This window comes from Pongo abelii, chromosome 1 (genome assembly GCF_028885655.2).
Source record: "Pongo abelii isolate AG06213 chromosome 1, NHGRI_mPonAbe1-v2.0_pri, whole genome shotgun sequence".
Taxonomy (NCBI): Eukaryota; Metazoa; Chordata; class Mammalia; order Primates; family Hominidae; genus Pongo; species Pongo abelii.
In genome coordinates, this window is record NC_071985.2 from 122,982,363 (window position 1) to 123,009,080 (window position 26,718).

At 49.1% G+C, this 26,718-nt stretch overlaps 2 protein-coding genes across 2 annotated transcripts; both read left to right on the forward strand.

Moving 5' to 3' along the window:
• The first annotated feature begins 1,476 nt into the window (after positions 1-1,476).
• On the forward strand, positions 1,477-13,038 carry EPS8L3 (EPS8 signaling adaptor L3). The gene is made up of 18 exons (XM_024244932.3): positions 1,477-1,522; positions 1,682-1,746; positions 3,408-3,566; positions 3,858-4,007; positions 4,128-4,183; positions 4,579-4,721; positions 4,814-4,929; positions 5,187-5,301; positions 5,382-5,443; positions 5,690-5,764; positions 6,081-6,229; positions 10,029-10,110; positions 10,507-10,541; positions 11,034-11,232; positions 11,445-11,573; positions 11,878-11,951; positions 12,437-12,569; positions 12,825-13,038. The coding sequence occupies exons 1-18, from the start codon at positions 1,492-1,494 to the stop codon at positions 12,834-12,836; spliced, it is 1,785 nt and encodes a 594-aa protein (XP_024100700.1). The 5' UTR covers positions 1,477-1,491; the 3' UTR covers positions 12,837-13,038.
• Positions 13,039-22,793: 9,755 nt separating this feature from the next.
• On the forward strand, positions 22,794-26,275 carry GSTM3 (glutathione S-transferase mu 3). Its single transcript, NM_001367599.1, is given in 8 exon segments — positions 22,794-22,972; positions 23,279-23,354; positions 23,694-23,758; positions 24,819-24,900; positions 24,994-25,094; positions 25,435-25,530; positions 25,619-25,729; positions 26,015-26,275. Coding segments are annotated over 8 exon segments (678 nt in total). The 5' UTR covers positions 22,794-22,924; the 3' UTR covers positions 26,114-26,275.
• The last annotated feature ends 443 nt before the right edge of the window (positions 26,276-26,718 follow it).

Sequence of the window (26,718 nt, forward strand, 5' to 3'; positions counted from 1 at the left end):
GAGAAAAGGGGTCCTTCCAAACAAGGAAACCAGAGATCCAGCTGTCCCTTCCACATTCCCTTAATGGTTCACTGGCAGTTTATTTCCTTCCACACTGAGTCATCTTATCAGATCCTACGTCATTTTCACAACAGTCCTAATAAACAAGGGTGTGGGTTGCTCTCTCACATGTTACCCGGGGTAGTCCAGTATTTCTGCACAACTGAGGTGTACCATGTAGACATGTGGATACCCACAAACCTCATTCGGATAACACACACCCTTGACCGGCACAGACTAACACCACGCCCACCCGGCACACACACACCACATTTAATTCCACTCCATTTCAACATGTATGTTCTCTAGACTCCCTCTGTGACTGCGCACAGCCCAGTGGCAGAGGCATGTTTATAAACCATTAAAACATGAAGCCTGCAATCGGACAGATCTGGGTTGCTCTCTATTAAGCACTCATTTGTGACCTCAGGCCTGTTACCGTCTTTGAGCCTCAAAGTCCTCATATGGTAAATGGGGACAACACCAGTACCTGCCTTGTGAGGTTGTTTTGAGGATTAGAGTGACTGAAGGTAACGCCGTTAGAACAGTGCTAGGCACATGGCGCCAAGTAAGTACAAGTGGACGGCAGTGAGGAGGAACTGATAAGATGTTGGTAAGAGGCTCAGCAGCAGGTTCACAGCACTGTGGTGGCTGTTGTGACTATTGTTGCTGGAGAGAAATGTACAAGGTCCAGTGCAGCATTAGGAGGGTACCCTGGGCAGGGTGGGGTTGGATGGTCCAGGAGGGCTTCACCAAGAGGGTGATCTTTGAGCTGGAATTTAAAGGGTTGGGGTCAGGAAGGGACCTGGGCAGAGGATACAGAGTACAAAAAGCAAAGAGCCAGGAGGCCTGGGGAGACACTTGGGGAGGTCAGCTCATTGGCGAGTCCTGCAGTGCCACCATAAGTACACACACACATGCATGCAGTCCTCCCAGAGGGTCTACAGCTGAAGAGCCAGCATCAGCATCCTCTCAGTTTGCAGAACTGAAACAGGGTTGAACAAGAGGGCCTCCTCTTGTAGCAGGGTCGGCTACAGAACCCTCTGCTCATCCAGCATCTTTCATACCCAGGCCCAAGATAGGATCTGAATGCAGGTCCCTGTCCATCCAGGTTTCCTGGGCTCCTTGGCATGAGCTTTATTGGCCAAACAATGGGAGGCCTGGAGCCTTCCTTGAGGCCCAGCCATGCTGTGGCCCCCCTGACCCTCCCTTCCCTCAGCCTGGGGCCTCCAGGCCCAGCCAAGATGGAGGGCGCCTCAGTGGAGGACGCTGGCTGCAGATGGTTCTGGAAAGGGCCCCTGGAGCCAGGGGCTTTGGGTCTGGTCCCAGAGGCCCCCAGTCAGAGCAAGAGCAACTGTCCTGCCCTGCTGTGCCTGGTACCCCTTTCCCCAGCTCTGATGGCTGCCTCTGGTTCACTTTGGGTTCTAGGGAGCCATCCTCAGCAGCGTCAACATGTCAAGGCCCAGCAGCAGAGCCATTTACTGTAAGCTCCTGGCAGGCCCCTCTCCCATGCCCTCCCACTGAGCCCCTTGAATGTCCCATCCTCCACTCCCCCTTCCTCACACCAACTGCCCCCAGCAGTTGCCTGAGTCTCACCTCGCTCTTCTGCCCACCTCCCGCCCCTTGCTGTGTGCCCCTGTAGTGCAACGGAAGGAGTACTCCCAGAACCTCACCTCAGAGCCCGCCCTCCTGCAGCACAGGGTGGAGGTGAGTACCTCTGCAGCCCCGGGCAGTGTCCAACTAAAGCCAAGTGTTCCCATGTGCCCACCGCCCTGCCAGAACATGGACACCTCACACAAGTCCCTGCCCCGGAAGCCAACAGCCTGTCCCAACCATGTCCCATGGACTCAGATCCAACAAGCCTGCCGGAGCATCTGCTCAGTGTCAGGGAGCGGGAGGGGTGGTCAGATTGAGCAGAGCAGGCCTGGCTGGAGGTTGAGCGGGTGAGTGTCCTGTCCCCAGACAGGAAGAAGTAGCAGCGGGATGGGATAAGAAGCACCTGCAAACACCCACCCACCTACCCTCGCCTATCTCCCAACCCCCTGCTGCCCGAGTCCCCAGGGCACTGCTCCATTGCCCAAGACCTCGCATGGCTGGAGGCGGGAGTGTGTGGGGTCTTTGGGCCCTGGCGGGGATTGAGAGGGCCACTGTTGGAGAGGGGAGGCACCCAGCCCCAAGCCTCCAGGGTGAGTGTGAGCAGCTCCAAGGCTGCTCCAAGGCTAGAATGGAGTCTCTGGCTCTGCCAGGGAGGATGACGCAGGCACTGCAAGATTTAGGTGCCTGAAGGACTGTCGACACCAAGGTGAAGGTGAAGCACAGGCTACAAGGGCGTGGTGGGGAGAGCAGGCACAGGGTCAGGCTGGAGCTCTGAGGTAGAAGCCATCCTATCCTGGCCACCACTTGTTAGGGCTCCAATGGAGAACAAGCAGGGAGGGAGCTGGGGCGATGGTCTGCAGGTCGCACAGGGCAGCAGGTCCCACAGGGCAGCAGAGGCAGGGCTCCCCCAGCCAGCCGAGGAGACGCCAGGAGGACTCAGCTTCTCTGTAGGGTGGAGGCTGGGAACAGGCTTCTTTTAGGCCCAGCAGGCAGAGCAAGAGGAGACATGTTCAGGAGGATGGAGTTTGCTCATGATGCCAGGGTCCCCTGAACATGCTGGCAGTGCGAACACAGGGAGAAAAGCTGGGCCCTGGGCAGGTGTGTGGGGTCAAGGGGCAGGAGGCAGGCTGCATCTCCCTACCACAAGAAGCCTGGGTGGAAGGGGCCTTATGAAGGTAGTGTTTGGCTGGGAGAAGGGAGGGGGCTCCTGAAGGAGAGTGGATAACAGCAAAAAACTCCTAAATGGTCAGCCTAGCAGTAGGCAAGGACTTGAGCGGAGACTCAGATCACGATGGATATCTCCAGGCATGAACCAGGGAGAAGGAGACAGGAATGCTGGGTGAGTGAGGAGGAAGACTGGGCTGGGACTGAGTTCCCAAAGGGAACAAATGAAGCCAGGGACAGAATCTGAGGGTCCTGTATCCCCTCCAGAGGAGTTATTTGTTGGGTGGCTGGAGCCCACATCTGCCACCACCCAGCTGCCTCACCTGGCCTGGACTAGTAAAGGCCATGCCTGTCCTTCCTCCAGAGTCCTCAAACTCCTCCTGCAGCCCCCCAGACTCAGACTTGGAGCCCCTATCCCTGGCCCCAGTGCTTCGACACCATCCCTCACATTGGCCCTAGAAAGTTGCTTTATCTGAAGCCTGGAACCTCCCACCTCAAGGGGGCCGAGGACATGTCTTCTTCCTCTTCTGCTTTTCTCTACCCAGCACGCCTGTGGTCTCCCTCTCTGAGCTTTCTCCCAGTCCTAGGACTCCCCCTTCTCCCTGCAGCACTTGATGACATGCAAGCAGGGGAGTCAGAGAGTCCAGGGGCCCAAGGATGCCTTGCAGAAGCTGTTCGAGATGGATGCGCAGGGCCGGGTGTGGAGCCAAGACTTGATCCTGCAGGTCAGGGATGGCTGGCTGCAGCTGCTGGACATTGAGACCAAGGTCAGCCTTCCCAGCAAACCCAGTGATAGCCAGCCTGGGCTGTGGGGAAGCAAGCACCAGCTCTTGAACTCCACCCTCCATGCCCCAAAGGGCAGCCACTCTCCCCACATACAACACACACCCAGGCCTAGGAAGAGACAGGGGACAGAGGCTGGGGACAGAGGCACAAGAGTCAGGTAGATGACACCTCAGCCCTAGGCCACCAAAAGGCTAGGACGAGCTGGTCAGGAGCTCCCAGAAGCCACACCTGGCTCTTGGTGGCCTCACAGTTGACCTCTCCACCTGACCCAGGAGGAGCTGGACTCTTACCGCCTGGACAGCATCCAAGGCATGAATGTGGCACTCAACACATGTTCCTACAACTCCATCCTGTCCATCACCGTGCAGGAGCCAGGCCTGCCAGGCACTAGCACTCTGCTCTTCCAGTGCCAGGAAGTGGGGGTGAGTGGTCGGGGGTGATTGGTCAGGGGTGGGATTCATCGACCATCACCCCACCACACACACACACACACACACACACACACACACACACACTTAGCCTGCCTGACTGCTGCTTCCCAGGCAGAGCGACTGAGGACCAGCCTGCAGAAGGCTCTGGAGGAAGAGCTGGAGCAAAGGTAGGCAGCCTCTGCCCAGCCCACCTATGGGGCCTCCCAGCTCAGCCTCGGGGGCCAGACCCTGACCCCATATCTTGGGGAACCCAGGAGGTTGTGGCCCAACCAACCTGGGCCTGGACTGAGGAGGAGCCAGGACAGAGGTGGGCATAGGCAAGGGGCTGGGCCCAGGGGGCACTACAGACTGTCCTCAGAGACTGAGATGGGACCCAAGAGGGCCCAGAGGGTAGGCAGATGAGGCAGGGTGGAGTCAGGGATGGGTCCAGAAGGAGACCAGGGAGCAGGGGGTGGGACTCCTGGAGAGAGGTGGTGGTGCCCCTGGGTCCTGGAACAGAAGTGTGGGGAGGGCCTCTCTCCCAAGAACCTTGTCAAAGATGTGGCCCCTACCATGTCCTCAGCAGACCTCGACTTGGAGGCCTTCAGCCAGGCCAGGACAGATGGAGGGGGCCTCCTATGGAAAGGCCGCTCCCTATGGAGCAGGCACGCTATCTGGAGCCGGGGGTCACTCCAGAACAGCCCCACCAGAGGACCCTAGAGCATAGTAAGTTTGGGGCATGGGAGCAGGTGGAGGAGAGGGTTTCCATGAAAAGTCAAAGATCTAAGATCTAGGTCCATGGTCCCCTTACATTGCAGGCCTCCCGCCATCCCCAAGGCCCCTGCCACGCCACACCAGTGCCCGAGAACCAAGTGCCTTTACTCTGCCTCCTCCAAGGCGGTCCTCTTCCCCCGAGGACCCAGAGAGGGACGAGGTAACTGCGGATGGTCTTGAGCTTGCTGAGGCTCTCTGGGCCTGGGAAAAGGAAGGACACCAACCCTCCCTCTTTTTTTAGGAGGCCAGGGTCCCAGGATGGCCAGGGCCTGGGCGAGGAGGCCAGAGAGGCTTGTTTATACTCCAGGCTGGGCCTGAGGCTGGGGCTTGTGGTGGGGAGGGGTGCGGGGGGCAGTGTGGGGAGTTCTAGGGTGGGCCCAACTGCCCGTTCAAGGCCATGGGTTGTTTGGGGCCCAGGAAGTGCTGAACCATGTCCTAAGGGACATTGAGCTATTCATGGGAAAGCTGGAGAAGGCCCAGGCAAAGACCAGCAGGAAGAAGATATTTGGGAAAAAAAACAAGGACCAGGGAGGTGAGTACTGAGGGCCAGGGAAGAGGAGTAGGGGTGTCTCGGGGTGATCTCTGGCCCACCACCTTGGCCCCTTCTCCCAGGTCTCACCCAGGCACAGTACATTGACTGCTTCCAGAAGATCAAGTACAGCTTCAACCTCCTGGTAGGTGGCTCCCCACAAGTTCACCAGGCCTCACCTCTTCCCCTTCCTCCCCAGTAATCCTCTGCTGTCTGGACTCAACCATCCCAAGCCTTTTTCTTCTTCATCTACTCCCCCTAGAACCTCCCCTCCCCTCTTGGGACTTTTGGGAAGTGCCAGCCTTCCAGCCAAGGCATAAAACAATTATGGTGCCCTGGTGAAGATGGGGTGGGGTGAAGGGTGGTGACAGGCATTGCCCTGTGTCCCCAGGGAAGACTGGCCACCTGGCTGCAGGAGACGAGTGCTCCTGAGCTCGTGCACATCCTCTTCAAGTCCCTGAACTTCGTGAGTCAAGGGACGACAGGCTGGTGAAGAGGGACAGGCTGAAGTCAAGAAGCAGTAGAAGGAGGAAAGGAGGCTGGTGGAGGGGGACGGGGGAGCGGGGGCCAGGGTGGAACCAGATGAGCTGGGGTCAGAGCCAAGGACACCAAGGCTCCAAGGGAGACAGGAAGGAGCAGCAGTCCCAAGGCAGATGGGGCCACTTGCAGGAGGTAACATCCTACCATTGCAAAAGTGGGAAGCCAGGGACTCTGGGCTTTTCCCACCCTCACTGGGCCCTGTGGGAGCCTAGGCTTCCTGACACCTTCCATCTCTCCCCTAGATCCTGGCCAGGTGCCCTGAGGCTGGCCTAGCAGCCCAAGTGATCTCACCCCTCCTCACCCCTAAAGCCATCAACCTGCTACAGTCCTGTCTAAGCCCACCTGAGAGTAACCTTTGGATGGGGTTGGGCCCGGCCTGGACCACTAGCCGGTGAGTGAAGACAAGGACTGAACTGAATCGGGGGTGAGGGGCATGGAGGCATCAGGCAGGACATCAGAGGTGGCCAGGCTCTATGTTGTCACAAACCAGAAATATTTCAGAGCTACTCGGGGGACTCTACAGAGAGTTCCCAACTTTTTATTTGGCTAAGCACAAACAGTTTATTAACAAAAGAAAAGTGCACACTTGCCATCACCCACTACTGAAACATGTTATCTCAGAAAAAAGAACAGTTTTTCCCAAGAAAAGGGAGATGGCAACCTTCTACTAAAATATTTTCTCATTTTTGTCAAGGACAAAGTGAAAACTTTGTCTCAATCCAGCCCCAAATTTAAGAATTACTGACGTAAGAGACGCTGCAAATGTAATATCAGTAAGACTTGGCAACCAATGAGCCTGGGGTTAAGAGAGAAAGAGATATTCCCTGCAGAGGTAACTGTGAGATGGGCAGCTGGACAAAAAAACCTAACGGGGCCAGTGTGGTGGCTCACGCCTGTAATCCCAGCACTCTGGGAGGCCGAGGTTGGCGGATCACCTGAGGTCAGGAGTTCGAGACCATCCTGGCCAACACGGTGAAACCCTGTCTCTTCTAAATATACAAAATTAGCTGGGTGTAGTGGTGCATGCCTGTAAACCCAGCTACTTGGGAGGCTGAGGCAGGGGAATCACTTGAACCTGTAGTGAGCTGAGATTGCCCCACTGCACTCCAGTGTGTGCAACAGGAGCGAAACTCCATCTCAAAAAACAAAACAAAACAAAAAACCAAACGGATGAGAGCCGGGGAGTGGGAGGAACCAGCTTGGGCACGCTGAGCTGCCCACCTTGGAACATTCCACAGAGGCCTGGTGGCCGGGCAGCTGAGAGGGGATGCCCGGAAGTGATGGCTAGAGGCACAGCTACTGAGGAGCACTCCAGAGGGAGCCCCTGAATGTACCTTGACAAGCATAGTTTGCTCTATTCCATGAAAGAAGAGGCCAGGGCCTTGGCAAACTTCTACATGGCAAATGCAAAAAGGGTTAAGAAGACAGAGAATAATTCCAGAGAGTTAAGGAGAACCTGAAGAGCAAAGGGATGAAAACCAAGAGAGAAGGCTTTAGAAAAGCAGAAAAGCCAACAGGGAAATGAATCTTTTCTTGGAGTTATTTGCCTAATAACCACTTTTGTTTTGTTTGAGATAAGGTCTCACTCTGTCACTCAGGCTGGAGTGCAGTGGCGTGATGATCTCACCTCACTGCAGCCTCCACCTCCTGGCTCCAGCGATCCTCCTACCTCACTTTCTTGAATAGCTGGGACCACAGGTGTGCCACCTGTGTGCCATCACCATGTCTGGCTATTTTTTGTTTGTTTTTTTTTTTTGTACAGATGGGGTTTCACCATGTTTCCCAGTCTGGTCTTGGACTCCTGAGCTCAAGGGATCCGCCCACCTCAGCTTCCCAAAGCGCTGAGATTACAGGCGTGAGCTGCCGCACCCCGCCATGACCAGTTCTTTTCAATTCAGCCCCATTTACAAAATTTTGTGTCCAGTTTGTCTGAAGACATGAATTATAGTTCAAAACTATCTATTTTTTATTATGGTATAATATACATAGCATGAAATTAACCATTTTTATCATTTTAACCATTTTAAGTGTATAATTCAATGGCAATACGTTCATTAACTATGTATGCCACCAACACCATCATCTACAGTATTTCAAGAACTTTTTCATCATCCCAAACAGAAACTCTGTACCCATTAAACAATAATTCCCCATTACCCACTCCTCAATCCTTGGAAACCTCTATTCTACTTTCTGTCTCTATGAGAATACATTGCCTGTTCTAGGAACCTCACGTAAGTGAAATCATACAATATTCGTCCTATCATATGTGGCTTGTTTCACTTAATGTCTTCACGATTCATCCATGTTATAGTGTCTATCAGAACTGCCTTCCTTTTTATAGCTGGATAATATCCCGTTGTTATGGGTATGACACATTTTGTTTATTCATCTGTTGATGGACAGGTGGGTTGTTTCCACCCATAACGATCTATTTTTATGCACTCTCTGTGCAGTCACTAAAATGAAATTACTTATTAGTTCTGGACCTCCCATCTCATACCAGTGTTCCCTTGTCCAAAACCCTGGGACTAAGAGTACCTGAATAAGCCAGTCTCACAGCTCTTAGGGCTGTGCTGGGTTCCCACTGTCTGTGGGAATAGCTCTGGTATCTGTCTAGCACTAGCAGGAGAGGAAAACAGAGGTTCTACAATAGACTCAAATAAAAGGGCCTCAAATTCTTTCATTCAGCCACTTTAACATTGAATAACCATGTCGAATACACCATTCTGTGTTTCAAAACCCAGCCTTACTTCTACAATTTGAGTCCCTAGAAAAACAGATTAGCACGTATCATTTTTTAAATACCCACGAAGATGCAAAACAACTTCAGTATTCATAAAATGATGTACAATTGATAAATACTTTTAAATGTAATATTGTCAGATGTGCCCTTAGATGTTTTTTAATTTCTTAACATAACCAGAAATAAATGAAAGACAGAAACATAGAAAATAGAATACCTAAAGAAATGTAAAAACCCTCAAAAGAGTTGAATTTCAGGCAAATTATATTTAGATAACTTGATTTTTGGCAAATTGACCCAAAGCTATAAGTAACACTAAATGTTGTGGTCATCCAGAAGGACAGAGACCATACAAGGCCATTGGATTTGGCAATCAAGATTTTAAATGGACTAGTTTCAATAAAGTAATGGCAGAGGTAGAAACCAGGTTGCAAAAATAATGAAAGAAACAGAGACAAGAATATATAGGCAGAGGATATAGGCACATTCTCAAGAAATTTGGTAAGAAGAAAGTAATAGGATGACAGCTTATACGGAGTAGTATTAGGGTCAAGACCCAAGCATGTTTCTAAGGCACAGAAGGAAACAATTAAGAAGATTCAGAAGAGGGAATCATTCCTTTGTTCCCATTGAATAAACACTTAATAGCTGCCCCCTATGTATCAGCCACTGTACTAGGGGTACAGCCCCCAAGGAAATCTATATATAGTAAGAAACAAAGAGCTAAGAATCATGAGCAATGCAGTGTGAGAAGAGCAATACCCAGGGATGTACCAAGTTCAGCAGAATATTTACTTCTGCCCCAGTGAAGCAAGGAGGGGAACGTCTTCAAGGAAATGAATGGGCATTCCCTGGGCAGACAAGTGGAAAATATTCCAAGCAGGGCAAGCCTGAAGGCCACAAACAGCATGGTCCTCCTGGGCCCTGTGCAATGGGCAAGGAGGAGGCTGAGAGGCAAGGACCAGCCCATCCCAGAGTCAATCAACGGGAGCAGCTCAGCTGCCATCTACTTCACCAGGTGGAAATCCATAGACAATTTAGCTAGAAAGAAAAGGATCTGCTGCTGGCAAACTAAAAACAGCCTAGAAAAATACTGCACAAGACCCCTGGGGTGTTGGCCAGCCCAAAAGCTCTTGTAGTTCTACTACTTTAATCCAAACACCCAATCAGGGCAATGAAGTGTCCATTATGTTCTTACGGAGGTGGAGTATCTTTACCTCATGGGCTGGCCCCCAGACACCTGCACCGTGGGATGTGTCCAGGCTTAACTGCTTGCTCCTTTGTGGGTGTCCTGGGGCCTTTCATCTGTGCACATGGACCATGTCACCTATTAGCCAAAAGATTCCTGAGGCTAGGCCCTGTCGTCCCCTCCCTCTCTGCATCCCACAGCCTGGCATCAGAGTTCACAGAGTGAATGTGAACTCAGCTTTGTTTCTCTCTTCAGGGTCGACTGGACAGGCGATGAGCCCTTGCCCTACCAACCCACATTCTCGGATGACTGGCAACTTCCAGAGCCCTCCAGCCAAGTAAGGGGAGCTTGGCACAGAGCCCTACCCACAGCCCTAGTCCCTGGCTAGTTTCTGCCCTCCCCATCCAAACCATGGTCATACAACTAGTGTGACCTAACACTGGCAAGCCAGCAAATTCCATGGAAACCCAAAAGTCACCACCAGACTGCAAACAGGAGATATTTTGGGGGACTCTAAGGGCTGGGACATAGGCTTAATTTCTGAGGCCCCATCTCCAAGTAGTGGGTGGGTGGGTTCATGTGGGTACCTGTATCTGTAAACTGGGGGAGGCAGGAAAGGGGATAGGAGGCAGCTGTGTGTGAGCTGCTTATGCTTGTGGTCGGATACCCCAGCTCCCTCCCACCATGCTGGCTGCCTCCTGCTCTTACTCACTCTCTGTTCTGTCCCTTACAGGCACCCTTAGGATACCAGGACCCTGTTTCCCTTTGGTATGCTCTGGGCTTAATAGGGACTGTGTGGTCCTGGGGAGGGAGGGACAGGGCTGTTCCTTTGGATCTCTGGCTCTCTACATCTTAAAAGAGCCAAGAGGGTCTCTTTTAGCCAGACAAACATGTACGAGGACATCCCTCTCCTACCTTGGGTGAAAAACAGTGTTCTACCCTCCTAGGCTCCCATCGCTTCTTCTCATGATACTACCCACACATGCTTCTGATTTCCCATACTCAAGTATAAAGTGCTTAGGGCAGAACTCAGATGTAGAAAATTCCACTCCCGGAAATGTCTTCAGAAATCAATGACATTTCAGACCCCTCCTGCCTGCAGAAAGCCCCACCTAACACTGACCTGTCAGCAAACTCTAAAGAAACCCAAAAGTCACCATCAGACTGCAGGCCGGAGATACCTGAGGGAAATCTCAGGGCTGGGACATAGGCTCAATTTCTGAGGCCCCATTCTCCAGCCATTCTGACTCTGTTTCTTAGGGGGGGAAGTCATAGGTTAGGGAGCACCTCACACTTTCCTCAGGAGAAGACACACAACCATGACCCTCAGCCTGGGGACCCCAACTCCAGGCCCTCCAGCCCCAAACCTGTCCAGCCAGCCCTGAAAATGCAAGTCTTGTACGAGTTTGAAGCTAGGAACCCACGGGAACTGACTGTGGTCCAGGGAGAGGAGCTGGAGGTGAGGCTTGGGCCACAGGCTAGAAAAGGAGGTGATGGTTGGTGGGAGCTACAGGCAGCCGAGGGTGGATGGTCCAGGGATGGGGCTGCCAAGGTGGGTGGCCTAGAGAGGGAGAAGGAGGGTAGGAAAGAGCCGGAGGGAGAAAGCCTTGTGTGGGGAGGGAAGGCTGGCTGGACAGAGGCTCAGGGGACCGAGGTGGTGTCTCTTGGCAGGTTCTGGACCACAGCAAGCGGTGGTGGCTGGTGAAGAATGAGGCGGGACAGAGCGGCTACATTCCGAGCAACATCCTGGAGCCCCTACAGCCGGGGACCCCTGGGACCCAGGGCCAGTCACCCTCTCGGGTACTACCCAGCCTGGACTATCCAGAGCCCTAAGTCTTGAGTTGGAGGTGGGGGTGGGGAGGATTCAGTGGCAAGCAGAAGAGATAGTCTCGGTTTGATTCAGACCGTATTATTGCATGCTTAGTGTGTGCCAACTTTATCATGGGGCCAGAGCAGAGAACAAGACCAGCTCCCTGCCAGACCAGAAAGCCACAGAGTAAGAGAAGTGATTTGATGGGAACCTGGAGAAGGGACCCAGATATTAGGGGCTGTGGTTGGCTGTGAGATGAGATGGACTCTGACCCCTGGTTCCCCCTGATTCTAGGTTCCAATGCTTCGACTTAGCTCGAGGCCTGAAGAGGTCACAGACTGGCTGCAGGCAGAGAACTTCTCCACTGCGTGAGTGCCTGGCCCTACAGGAGGTGGAGGGAGAAACTTTGTAAAGGGCTAACCAAGGAAACCCAGAGACCCAGAACATACAACCTGGCCTACATTGTACATGACCCCGATCCAGCACCGTCTCTGCTGAGTTAGAGGACAGAGCAGAGGCGTGTCCAAGCCTAGATTAGAGATTAAGTGGCGAGCCCTGCTGTGGCAAAGGCAGCAAGGATCAGGGGAGTGGACTCGGGAAGAACCCCAGCTGCCAGCTTAGCCACCCCTCCCCAGCCAGAAGATTCTCTCCCAGAGCACTTCTTTCAAATCTGGAAGTTCTGAAATTGGCTGAAGCCAAATGCTGACTTTACTCCTTCAATCTCAGATAGCCTACTCCATGAATTTTTCTGTAACCCCAACCTCCGAGCCCAAAGAGCCCTGTCTGTACCCAAATGCTCAGGCTCAGGGTCCTTCCAGCCCACCACGGATGGCTTTTGCTGTTTTGTTCACAGCACGGTGAGGACACTTGGGTCCCTGACGGGGAGCCAGCTACTTCGCATAAGACCTGGGGAGCTACAGATGCTATGTCCACAGGAGGCCCCACGAATCCTGTCCCGGCTGGAGGCTGTCAGAAGGATGCTGGGGGTGAGGACACCCTGGGGTCCTGACAACCACTGGGAGTGTCTGGTGCTCCTCGGTGAGAGAGTGCCAGTTGGACAAGCCTGCAGACCCAGCCCTGGGGCAGAACTGAGTGTGGCGGGTGCTGGGCACAGGATATTCCCCCAGGGGCTTAGCTTCATGCATTCAGGCTTACCTTGAGGCTCCAAGCTTATTGGTGGCATAAGCTCTGCAGATCCCTCACCTGCCACCAGCCTCATCTGAATCTTTTTCTTTCCTCAGATAAGCCCTTAGGCACCAGCTTAGACACCTCCAAGAACCAGGCCCCGATGATGCAAGATGGCAGATCTGATACCCATTACAGCCCTGAGAATTCCTCTTCTGGATCCCAGTTTGCAGCAAACTCCACACCACAGCTCACACAGCAAAAACAATGGACAGGCCCAGAGGCTGAAGCAAACAGTGCCCCTTCTGGCTGTGTTGGAGCCTCCCCAGTAACCACCTATTTATTTTACCTCTTTCCCAAACCTGGAGCATTTATGCCTAGGCTTGTCAAGAATCTGTTCAGTCCCTCTCCTTCTCAATAAAAGCATCTTCAAGCTTGTCATGTGCCTCCCTCGCAGCTTCTTCTGGGCCTGAGGGAGACCAAAGGCAGGGAGGCAGGAAGGGCTGGGACATTTGGCATGAAAACAGCAGCAAGCCTATATCCATCACTGAGCCAGATTGTTTGAATGTGAGTGGACATTCACACAGCAACCCGGAGCTGGGAATCAGAATTTGAGAATTAAAGTCCAAGCTCTCCTGACTCTCTTTCTAAACAAACTCCAAAATAAAGCTATGCTCACCATCTTTTTCGCACACACGTCTCTCAGTACATTCCAAGGCACCCAGCACAGTTGCAGTCACACCACTTCACAGTAGCAAAGTGCACCATGACCGACAGCTGTAGGCTTTGGTCAGTTGCACCAGTTGGCTGGGTGAACTCCAGCAAGTCATTCCACTCTTTGGGTCCCTGTTTTCTCAAGGGTTAAGCAAAGAGTTTGGACTGTCCATAGCTTCTTATATTTTTTAGTACAAGTAGCTTTCTTTAATCTCAATGGAGTCCCCTCTCTACATACAAGTAGCTATATTTTTATTGATTTAGTCAACAGATAAGGCCCAATGTACTTATGGATTTGAGGGTTCTTAAGATGTTCCCTTAAATCTCTCTTAGCTGAATGTGTCCATGACCCTAACATTGTCTGGGCCCAGACTGCCCTATTTTTAGACAGCCTATGTCATTCCCTTAAGTTCCTGGCCTCAGAAAATCATCTCTCATAGCTGTTAACAGAATAGAAAAGCAACAATTTTCCCTCACAAAAGAGAGAAAAGGTGAGACCCTTGCTGGGTGTGACTTGTCAAGGGCAAAAGTTACCCAGAAAAGTTGATTTCTTGGGATGGGGGAGGAGGTATTAACCCATCACCCTCTGTTGCCTCCCAGAGCTAAAGGAGCCTAGAAGCAGGGAAACCATCCAGGATCCAAAAAAAGTGTTTTCACCTGGTGTTCCCCAGACTTCCCAAGAAGACTGCCATGTGGCAAGAGGCTGTTCAGATGGCCAAGTGCAGGAAAACCACACCAACTGCGTTATTAGACAGATCTAGGTTTGAATCCCAGACCATCTGTGGGACCTCAAGCTTAGAGGAGCAACTCCCCTAACTGCTCCAGGCCTGTTTCTTCTTCTAGAAAATGGGCATAACACAGGAGCCAAGATGGCCGAATAGGAACAGCTCCGGTCTATAGCTCCCAGTGTGAGCGACGCAGAAGACGGGTGATTTCTGCATTTCCATCTGAGGTACCGGGTTCCTCTCACTAGGGAGTGCCAGACAGTGGGTGCAGGGCAGAGGGTGTAGCGCACCGTGCACGAGCTGAAGCAGGACGAGGCACTGCCTCACTCGGGAAGCGCAAGGGGTCAGGGAGTTCCCTTTCCTAGTCAAAGAAAGGGGTGACAGACGGCACCTGGAAAATCGGGTCATTCCCACCCTAATACTGCGCTTTTCCAACGGGCTTAAAAAATGGCACACCAGGAAATTATATCCCGCACCTGGCTCAGAGGGTCCTATGCCCACGGAGTCTCACTGATTGCTAGCACAGCAATCTGAGATCAAACTGCAAGGCAGCAGCCAGGCTGGGGGAGGGGCGCCTGCCATTGCCCAGGCTTGATTAGGTAAACAAAGCAGCTGGGAAGCTCCAAATGGGTGGAGCCCACCACAGCTCAAGGAGGCCTGCCTGCCTCTGTAGGCTCCACCTCTGGGGGCAGGGCACAGACAAACAAAAAGACAGCAGTAACCTCTGCAGACTTAAATGTCCCTGACAGCTTTGAGGAGAGTAGTGGTTCTCCCAGCACGCAGCTGGAGATCTGAGAACGGGCAGACTGCCTCCTCAAGTGGGTCCCTGACCCCCGAGCAGCCTAACTGGGAGGCACCCCACAGTAGGGGCAGACTGACACCTCACACGGCCGGGTACTCCTCTGAGACAAAACTTCCAGAGGAACGATCAGGCAGCAGCATTTGCGGGTCACCAAAATCCGCTGTTCTACAGCCACCGCTGTTCTGCAGCCACCGCTGCTGACACCCAGGCAAAAAGCGTCTGGAGTGGACCTCTAGCAAACTCCAACAGACCTGTAGCTGAGGGTCCTGTCTGTTAGAAGGAAAACTAACAAATAGAAAGGACATCCACACCAAAAACCCATCTGTACATCACCATCATCAAAGACCAAAAGTAGATAAAACCACAAAGATGGGGAAAAAACAGAGCAGAAAAACTGGAAACTCTAAAAGGCAGAGCGCCTCTCCTCCTCCAAAGGAACGCAGCTCCTCACCAGCAACGGAACAAAGCTGGACGGAGAATGAGTTTGACGAGTTGAGAGAAGAAGGCTTCAGACAATCAAACTACTCCGAGCTACAGGAGGAAATTCAAACCAATGGCAAGGAAGTTAGAAACTTTGAAAAAAAATTAGATGAATGGATAACTAGAATAACCAATGCAGAGAAGTCCTTAAAGGAGCTGATGGAGCTGAAAACTAAGGCTCGAGAACTACATGAGGAATGCAGAAGCCTCAGGAGCCGATGCAATCAACTGGAAGAAAGGGTATCAGTGATGGAAGACGAAATGAATGAAATGAAGCGAGAAGGGAAGTTTAGAGAAAAAAGAATAAAAAGAAACGAACAAAGCCTCCAAGAAATATGGGACTATGTGAAAAGACCAAATCTACATCTGACTGGTGTACCTGAAAGTGACGGGGAGAATGGAACCAAGTTGGAAAACACTCTGCAGGATATTATCCAGGAGAACTTCCCCAATCTAGCAAGGCAGGCCAACATTCAGATTCAGGAAATACAGAGAACGCCACAAAGATACTCCTCGAGAAGAGCAACTCCAAGACACATAATTGTCAGATTCACCAAAGTTGAAATGAAGGAAAAAATGTTAAGGGCAGCCAGAGAGAAAGGTCGGGTTACCCACAAAGGGAAGCCCATCAGACTAACAGCGGATCTCTCGGCAGAAACTCTACAAGCCAGAAGAGAGTGGGGGCCAACATTCAACATTCTTAAAGAAAAGAATTTTCAAGCCAGAATTTCATATCCAGCCAAACTAAGCTTCATAAGTGAAGGAGAAATAAAATACTTTACAGACAAGCAAATGCTGAGAGATTTTGTCACCACCCCTGCCCTAAAAGAGCTCCTGAAGGAAGCACTAAACATGGAAAGGAACAATCGGTTCCAGCCACTGCAAAAACATGGCAAAACGTAAAGACCATCAAGGCTAGGAAGAAACTGCATCAACTAACGAGCAAAATAACCAGCTAACATCATAATGACAGGACCAAATTCACACATAACAATATTAACTTTAAATGTAAATGGGCTAAATGCTCCAATTAAAAGACACTGACTGGCAAATTGGATAAAGAGTCAAGACCCATCAGTGTGCTGTATTCAGGAAACCCATCTCACATGCAGAGACACACATAGGCTCAAAACAAAGGGATGGAGGAAGATCTACCAAGCAAATGGAAAACAAAAAAAGGCAGGGGTTGCAATCCTAGTCTCTGATAAAACAGACTTTAAACCAACAAAGATCAAAAGAGACAAAGAAGGCCATTACGTAATGGTAAAGGGATTAATTCAACAAGAAGAGCTAACTATCCTAAATATATATGCACCCAATACAGGAGCACCCAGATTCATAAAGCAAGTCCTGAGTGACCTACAAAGAGACTTAGACTCCCACACAATAATAATGGGAGACTTTAACACCCCACTGTCAACATTAGACAGATCAATGAGACAGAAAGTTAATAAGGATGCCCAGGAATTGAACTCAGCTCTGCACCAAGTGACCTAATAGACATCTACGAACTCTCCACCCCAAATCAACAGAATAGACATTTTTTTTCAGCACCACACCACACCTATTCCAAAATTGACCACATAGTTGGAAGTAAAGCACTCCTCAGCAAATGTAAAAGAACAGAAATTATAACAAACTGTCTCTCAGACCACAGTGCAATCAAACTAGAACTCAGGATTAAGAAACTCACTCAAAACTGCTCAACTACATGGAAACTGAACAACCTGCTCCTGAATGACTACTGGGTACATCACAAAATGAAGGCAGAAATAAAGATGTTCTTTGAAACCAACGAGAACAAAGACACAACATACCAGAATCTCTGGGACACATTCAAAGCAGTGTGTAGAGGGAAATTTATAGCACTAAATGCCCACAAGAGAAAGCAGGAAAGATCCAAAATTGACACCCTAACATCACAATTAAAAGAACTAGAAAAGCAAGAGCAAACACATTCAAAAGCTAGCAGAAGGCAAGAAATAACTAAAATCAGAGCAGAACTGAAGGAAATAGAGACACAAAAAACCCTTCAAAAAATTAATGAATCCAGGAGCTGGTTTTTTGAAAAGATCAACAAAATTGATAGACCGCTAGCAAAACTAATAAAGAAGAAAAGAGAGAAGAATCAAATAGACGCAATAAAAAATGATAAAGGGGATATCACCACTGATCCCACAGAAATACAAACTACCATCAGAGAATACTACAAACACCTCTACGCAAATAAACTAGAAAATCTAGAAGAAATGGATAAATTCCTCGACACATACACCCTCCCAAGACTAAACCAGGAAGAAGTTGAATCTCTGAATAGACCAATAACAGGCTCTGAAATTGTGGCAATAGTCAATAGCTTACCAACCAAAAAAAGTCCAGGACCAGAGGGATTCACAGCCGAATTCTACCAGAGGTACAAGGAGGAACTGGTACCATTCCTTCTGAAACTATTCCAATCAATAGAAAAAGAGGGAATCCTCCCTAACTCATTTTATGAGGCCAGCATCATCCTGATACCAAAGCCGGGCAGAGACACAACCAAAAAAGAGAATTTTAGACCAATATCCTTGATGAACATTGATGCAAAAATCCTCAATAAAATACTGGCAAACCGAATCCAGCAGCACATCAAAAAGCTTATCCACCATGATCAAGTGGGCTTCATCCCTGGGATGCAAGGCTGGTTCAACATTCACAAATCAATAAATGCAATCCAGCATATAAACAGAACCAAAGACAAAAACCACATGATTATCTCAATAGATGCAGAAAAGGCCTTTGACAAAATTCAACAACCTTTCATGCTAAAAACTCTCAATAAATTAGGTATTGATGGGACGTATCTCAAAATAATAAGAGCTATCTATGACAAACCCACAGCCAATATCATACTGAATGGGCAAAAACTGGAAGCATTTCCTTTGAAAACTGGCACAAGACAGGGATGCCCTCTCTCACCACTCCTATTCAACATAGTGTTGGAAGTTCTGGCCAGGGCAATTAGGCAGGAGAAGGAAATAAAGGGTATTCAATTAGGAAAAGAGGAAGTCAAATTGTCCCTGTTTGCAGATGACATGATTTTATATCTAGAAAACCCCATTGTCTCAGCCCAAAATCTCCTTAAGCTGATAAGCAACTTCAGCAAAGTCTCAGGATACAAAATCAATGTACAAAAATCACAAGCATTCTTATACACCAATAACAGACAAACAGAGAGCCAAATCATGAGTCAACTCCCATTCACAATTGCTTCAAAGAGAATAAAATACCTAGGAATCCGACTTACAAGGGATGTGAAGGACCTCTTCAAGGAGAACTATAAACCACTGCTCAATGAAATAAAAGAGGATACAAAGAAATGGAAGAACATTCCATGCTCATGGGTAGGAAGAATCAATATCGTGAAAATTGCCATACTGTCCAAGGTAATTTATAGATTCAATGCCATCCCCATCAAGCTACCAATGACTTTCTTCACAGAATTGGAAAAAACTACTTTAAAGTTCATATGGAACCAAAAAAGAGCCCGCATCGCCAAGTCAATCCTAAGCCAAAAGAACAAAGCCAGAGGCATCATGCTACCTGACTTCAAACTATACTGCAAGGCTACAGTAACCAAAACAGCATGGTACTGGTACCAAAACAGAGATACAGATCAATGGAACAGAACAGAGCCCTCAGAAATAATGGCGCATATCTACAACCATCTGATCTTTGACAAACCTGACAAAAACAAGCAATGGGGAAAGGATTCCCTATTTAATAAATGGTGCTGGGAAAACTGGCTAGCCATATGTAGAAAGCTGAAACTGGATCCCTTCCTTACACCTTATACAAAAATTAATTCAAGATGGATTAAAGGCTTACATGTTAGACCTAAAACCATAAAAACCCTAGAAGAAAACCTAGGCAATACCATTCAGGACATAGGCACGGGCAAAGACTTCATGTCTAAAACACCAAAAGCAATGGCAACAAAAGCCAAAATTGACAAATGGGATCTAATTAAACTAAAGAGCTTCTGCACAGCAAAAGAAACTACCATCAGAGTGAACAGGCAACCTAGAAAATGGGAGAAAATTTTCACAACCTACTCATCTGCCAAAGGGCTAATATCCAGAATCTACAGTGAACTCAAACAAATTTACAAGAAAAAAACAAACAACTCCATCAAAAAGTGGGCAAAGGATATGAACAGACACTTCTCAAAAGAAGACATTTATGCAGCCAAAAAACACATGAAAAAATGCTCATTGTCACTGGCCATCAGAGAAATGCAAATCAAAACCACAATGAGATACCATCTCACACCAGTTAGAATGGCGATCATTAAAAAGTCAGGAAACAACAGGTGCTGGAGAGGATGTGGAGAAATAGGAACACTTTTACTTTGTTGGTGGGAGTGTAAACTAGTTCAACCATTGTGGAAGTCAGTGTGGCAATTCCTCAGGGATCTAGAACTAGAAATACCATTTGACCCAGCCATCCCATTACTGAGTATATACCCAAAGGATTATAAATCATGCTGCTATAAAGACACATGCACACGTACGTTTATTGCAGCACCATTCACAATAGCAAAGACTTGGAACCAACCCAAATGTCCAACAACGATAGACTGGATTAAGAAAATGTGGCACATATACACCATGGAATACTATGCAGCCATAAAAAATAATGAGTTCATGTCCTTTGTAGGGACATGGATGAAACTGGAAACCATCATTCTCAGCAAACTATCACAAGGCCAAAAACCAACCACCGCATGTTCTCACTCATAGGTGGGAATTGAACAATGAGAACACATGGACACAGGAAGGGGAACATCACACTCCGGGGACTGTTGTGGGGTGGGGGGAGGGGGGAGGGATAGCATTAGGAGATATACCTAATGTTAAATGACGAGTTAATGGGTGCAGCACACCAACATGGCACATGTATACATATGTAACTAACCTGCACATTGTGCACATGTACCCTAAAACTTAAAGTGTAATAATAATAAAATTTTAAAAAAAAGAAAGTAACGCAAAAACTGCAAAAAAAAAAAAAAATGGGCATAACACCTATTTCCTAAAGTTGTTGTGAAGCTTAAATTGGAATAAATTAGCTAACATACGTAAACACTTAGATATTGCCTGGCATATGATAGGTGCTTAATAAATGCTAATCTTATACCTCAGGTGAATTTGTGACTGGCCTTTTGCTTTCTTGGGAGGAGAGACACAGGCATTATAAATTTCACCTGTCCATGTGGTTTGTACTCTTTTCCTTTCTTCTGTTTAGCAAACTGCCCTTTTAAAAAGTCCCAACCTTGCTTCAGTTGAACTGATGGGCAAATGTGATTTCCCACACCTGAGCTAGGGGATCTAGGCGCTCAGACTGCCCTGAGGGCTGTGCTGCGGAGGCCTGGCCAGAACCCTCAGAGCAGCTCCAGACTCCTTCCTCTGTCACTCCTCCACAGTCAACTAGAATCCTATCCCTCCCGAGTTGACCCTGTTGCAAATCTGTGCCCCTTTTCATTTGCATGGGCCCTGCCGAAATTCAGAAGCTTAGTTCTTCCCATGACTATAGGGTCCTCGGGCAGGTCTCTTGCTCTGTCAAGGTCAAAACCCCTACTTTCCTAAATTCAACCATTGATTCTCCATCTTCATCTTACTTGATCAGCCACACTTGACATAGTTGATCACTTCTCCCTTTAAACATCTTCACATGGCTTCCAGGACCCTTTGTTTTCCTCTTACCTCCCTGGCCACTCCTTTTCAGACTACTTTGCTGGTTTGCTCTCATTTTTCCCTAACCTTTACATGTTGATATGCCAGAGCACCTCAAACCCTTAGACCTCATCTCTGCTACTCGCGCTCCCATGGTGATCTCATCTAGTCTCTGGTTCCAAACACAATCTACAGAGTGATCACTCCTGTACTTGTTGTTTCCCTTTTCCTGGAGTTCTCTCTGCCTCCTGCAGGTAAGAAGTGATTCAAGATAAGAGAGGGAGAGAACTCTTCTGGCCAGGATAGAGGGTGATTCTGAGAAGGCTTCAAGGAAGAAGTGAGCATTTGAGCAAGGCTACTTGAGGAAGGCTAGGCCATGGACATTAGGGTGCAGGCAGGAGCAGAGCAAACATGCTTGTAAAAGGAACAGCAATTATTGTTTTATATTTATATCAGCCCGTGGTGGCCCCCACAGCAGAGTGGCTTGATTTCTTACCTCCTTCAGGTCTTTGTTTAAAGATTAACTTCTCCATGAGGCCTTCTATGAACATATCCTTTAAAAACACAAATCCCCTTCCTACTGGGACTCCCCCAGTTCCCACCCTGAGACCCCCATCTCTCTTCTCGATTTTATTTCTCTCCATAGGATGTGTATCACCATCTGACTTACTAGATATTTACTATGTATTCGTTTATTTCTTCCCTATTAGAATGTAAACTTCCTGAGGGCAGGGATTTTGTCTGTTGAGTTCAATTCTGTATCCCCAGCACCTAAAACAGTGCCTGTCCATAACAGGCATGTTAAACATTTTTGGACAGATGAATGAGTGAATGAAAAATGGTAGTACCTTTCCTCCTCCAGTCCATCCTACACAAAGAGGCAAGATTAATTTCCCTAAATGCGGGAGCATTAGGAAGTGGGAGGGGTTGGAGGAGGAAATTATAATAAGGAATCCATAAATTACTTAAGCCCATAAAACAAAGGTAGGAAACATTCAAGATAAGAGACCTCTTCTGGCCAGGATAGAGGTTGGCTCTGAGAAGGCTTCAAGGAGAAGGCAGACATTTCAGCAAGGCTGCTGAGGAAGGATAGGCTGTGGAAATTAGGATGCAGGCAGGAGGATCACAGAGCAAACACTCGAAGGTGGGAAATGCAAGTATTGTTGGGTTGGGCTGGCTTATGAAGTTGTGACGGGCTGAGGGAGAGACAGGGCTGGAAAAGCATGTTGGGGTCAGGTTGCAGAGGTCCTTGACTGACAGAGAGGGGAGCTTGGTCTGTGGGGAATCTTCTGCTCTGTGTGGTCAGAGCTGGTCTGACTCCCCGGCCTTGCCCCAGTCTTCCTATCCCTCATCCAGCCCCGGCTGGATCGGTAAAAACAGCGCGAATCTCGCTCTCCCTGGGTAACTAGGGTCCCCACTGCCTGGCTAGTGGTGCTTTTCGCGTCTTCACTGGCACCATTAACGAATGAAGTCTGGCTCCCACCCGCGGGGAAGGCAGGAGCCTCAACCTCGGGTCTCTTGCTCGCCTGCAGCGCTCCTGCCCGTGTCCCGCCTCGGAGTCGCTAGGCCCTGAACCCCAACGCCGGCAGAAGTCGCGCCTGCGCACGGCCCTGTGGAGCCGCGGAGGGAGGGGACGGAGAACGGGGCGGAGGCAGGGGACGGAGAACCCGGCGGAGGCGGAGTCAGGGCGCCCGCGCGTGGGCCCCGCCCCCTTATGTCGGGTATAAAGCCCCTCCCGCTCACAGTTTCTCCAGTCCTCGAAGGCTCCGAAGTCTGTCACCATGTCGTGCGAGTCGTCTATGGTTCTCGGGTACTGGGATATTCGTGGGGTGAGTGCCGTCTCAACGGTAGAGCCGCTCGGTCAAAGAGACTGACGCGGAGAGGGCGGGTCTCTGGGTCCGCGGGAGCCTTTTCGAGCTGCCGAGCCACGGATGTCGACCCCTGCCCAGCCTCTGGGATCGCGGGCCCTGTGGGGAGGGGCGGAGGAGACCACGCCGGAGCCGGGCCTGGGGGCCGCTTAACCACCGCCCCGGCAGGACGCAGGGACTCGGCAGCCCCGGGGCCGGGGGACGTTAGCGGGCGGGGGTTGGGAATGGGTGGGAGCTGCGCAGTCGCTGAACCGCTGTCTTCCCCAGCTGGCGCACGCCATCCGCCTGCTCCTGGAGTTCACGGATACCTCCTATGAGGAGAAACGGTACACGTGCGGGGAAGGTAATGCCGCTCCGCGTGCCCGTGCAGCCAAGCTGGCCCTCCACCTGCCCTGGTCTTCTTATGCCCAGAGGGTGGTGGCGTCGCGCCAAGGCCGGGTGGGACGTCTGCCCCAATCTGGATGAATAGAGACACATCCTTTATCTGGAACTGGGGGTTCTCTCTTTAACATAGCCCAAACCCGTCTTAATGCTTAACCAAATAGGGCTCAGAGGCTCAATGGTTATGCTTTTGGGGCCTGGGAATTTGAGGTATTGGGACCAAGTCATTTCTTTAGATCTTTTGCTCTTGTCAGGTGGGGTATTAAGGAGGTTGGGTCCCACGTAATTCTGTCTCTTACAGCTCCTGACTATGATCGAAGCCAATGGCTGGATGTGAAATTCAAACTAGACCTGGACTTTCCTAATGTAAGTGGCTTTAGTAGAGGTGGCGGGCAGAAGGGAAAGCCTTCAAGTATATCCATCCTTGCTTCTCTCCTGCCTGGTACAGAAGGATGCAAAATAGGGGATCTTAACCTGGATAGAATAAATAGAATTCAGGGGTCCTTGAACTGGATGGATATGTATTTTCATTCCCATTAACCACTAGCAAAAGTTATTTCCTTTTATTGTGAAGAGAGACAATAAGTGACATTGGTTATTAGCCATGTCTGTCACTTTGTCACTAGTAGAAATCAGGTATTTTCTTTTTTGTGTGTTTCTTGTTCTTTTGTTTTGAGACAGGGTCTCACTCTATCGCTCAGGCTGGAGTGCAGTGGTGCAATCACAGCTCACTGCAGCCTCACAACCTCCCAGGCTCAAGCAGTCCTCCCACCTCACCCTCCCAAGGAGCTGGGACTACAGGCACACACCACTGTGGCCAGCTAATTTTTGTATTTTTGTTAGAGACGGGGTTTTGCCATGCTACCCAGGCTGATCCTGAACTTCTGGGCTCAAACAATCCTCCCACCTCGGCCTTCCAAAGTGTTGGGATTACAGGCATGAGCCACTGTGCCCAGCCTGAAATCAGGTAGTTTCATATTCTGTTACATGCGTTGCAGATATTTTAAGTGATATTTATATACATGTAAGTAAATATATACATATGTTATTTACTTTGAGATTATGTTAGTCATTATATCTGCTTGCTATTTAATGCACTAATAGGCACATGCTACTCTATTTGAATTTTTAAAAATATTTTTTAATTGTGTAAATTATCTATTTTGCTTCATGCATTTAACAACTTTATTCTGAGAAAAGGTCCATGGCATGCACATACACCCACACATACACACACCAATTTAAGAACCGCTGTCTAGAATCTTGTGGACCCAGTTGCTACCTTCTACTTATTTTCTTTTTTCTCCTAACACAGCATCTTCTCTCTCTTGTTCACTGCCCTGCAAGTGATCTTTTCCCCAGGAGAGACAGGTAGGGAATCAAGAGAGAGGTAGGTTGTTCATTTGTCCCGTCCTTTTCCTTTCAGCTGCCCTACCTCCTGGATGGGAAGAACAAGATCACCCAGAGCAATGCCATCTTGCGCTACATCGCTCGCAAGCACAACATGTGTGAGTGGGGTAGGGCTGGTGAGGGACCCCAGGCTGGTAGTTTGTCTGAGAGTGGATGATGCCAAGGGTGATTTGTTGTCATTTGGCCTACAGGTGGTGAGACTGAAGAAGAAAAGATTCGAGTGGACATCATAGAGAACCAAGTAATGGATTTCCGCACACAACTGATAAGGCTCTGTTACAGCTCCGACCACGTGAGTTTCCTTAGCACACATCTGCTGAATGGAGTATCAGAAAAAGGGGTATTTAGGAACCCAAGGGTTATCTCTGTTCCATTCTGCTGCTGCTACCTTCCCACCAACCCAGATTGTTAGAATAAGAAACAGAACTTATATTTTTTGGTTTGTTTTGTCATGTAATTCTGGTGCTGGTGCCTCTTCTTTCCAAACTCCTCCTTCCCCACCCTGCCATCCTCAAGTGAAGGCAATGAGAACCCACCTAGAGAAGGGGCTACTAAATGTCCATCACTGGCCTGTGCCCCTGATTAACTACAAAGATGATCACCACTATTCTCATTCTGTTTTTTCCTCTCAGGAAAAACTGAAGCCTCAGTACTTGGAAGAGCTACCTGGACAACTGAAACAATTCTCCATGTTTCTGGGGAAATTCTCATGGTTTGCCGGGGAAAAGGTAGGAAGAAGGGAAAAGAAGAGGATATCTCTCTATCTCTGCAGGCTACTACTCCTCAGACCTAAGCATCTTATTGCTTTTCTTCTAGCTCACCTTTGTGGATTTTCTCACCTATGATATCTTGGATCAGAACCGTATATTTGACCCCAAGTGCCTGGATGAGTTCCCAAACCTGAAGGCTTTCATGTGCCGTTTTGAGGTGACGTTTCCTGCACCTTTCTCTTATAAAAACACTCACAGCTCCCCTGGGACCTGCAGGATCCCATTGTGGAGGATTCTTCCCCGGCTTTTGCCTAAAGGGATCAATGGTTGGACACCTCTAAACCTTTAAGTCTTGGGAAGAGCCTGACTTCTATACCTTGAAGGCACTGTCTACAAAAAATGGAGGAGGTAGACGCAGGCAACACGTGAATGTTGCTGTTCTGGTATGCATCTGTTGGACTGGGTTGGGGTCTTTATAAGATTTGGTGTATTTTCCTTTCAGGCTTTGGAGAAAATCGCTGCCTACATACAGTCTGATCAGTTCTTCAAGATGCCCATCAACAACAAGATGGCCCAGTGGGGCAACAAGCCTGTATGCTGAGCAGGAGGCAGACTTGCAGAGCTTGTTTTGTTTCATCCTGTCCCTAAGGGGTCAGCACTCTTTCTTTGCTCTTTTCAATAAATAGCACTTACGTTACTGGTGTCCAGCTGAATTTCTCTTGGGTATAAAGGCTAAAAGGGAAAAAGAATATGTGGAGAATCATCAAGATATGAATTGAATCACTGCGATACTGGCATTTCCCTACTCCCCAACTGAGTTCAAGGGCTGTAGGTTCATGCCCAAGCCCTGAGAGTAGGTACTAGAAAAAAAGAGATTGCACAGTTGGAGAGAGCAGGTGTGTTAAATGGGACTGGAGTCCCTGTGAAGACTGGGTGAGGATAACACAAGCAAAACTGTGGTACTGATGGACTTAACTGGAGTTCGGAAACCGTCCCGTGTACACATAGGAGTTTAGTGTGATAAAGGCAGTATTTCAGACTGGTGGGCTAGCCAATAGAGTTGGGACAATTGCTTACTCATTAAAAATAATACAGCCCCACTTGACACTATTCACTAAAATTAATCTGGAATTTAAGGCCCAACATTAAACACAAAGCTGTTGAAATATTGATGAAAATGTAAGAATTTTTGTGACCACAGGGTAG

Excerpts from the sequence above, each read along its gene's own strand:
- EPS8L3 (XM_024244932.3), top strand. The coding sequence starts at position 1,492 with ATGTCAAGGCCCAGCAGCAGAGCCATTTACT. Across the intron at positions 4,722-4,813 it reads CCAGAGGACCCTAGAGCATA|GCCTCCCGCCATCCCCAAGG; the intron begins GTAAGTTTGGGG and ends CTTACATTGCAG. Across the intron at positions 6,230-10,028 it reads CCGGCCTGGACCACTAGCCG|GGTCGACTGGACAGGCGATG; the intron begins GTGAGTGAAGAC and ends TTCTCTCTTCAG.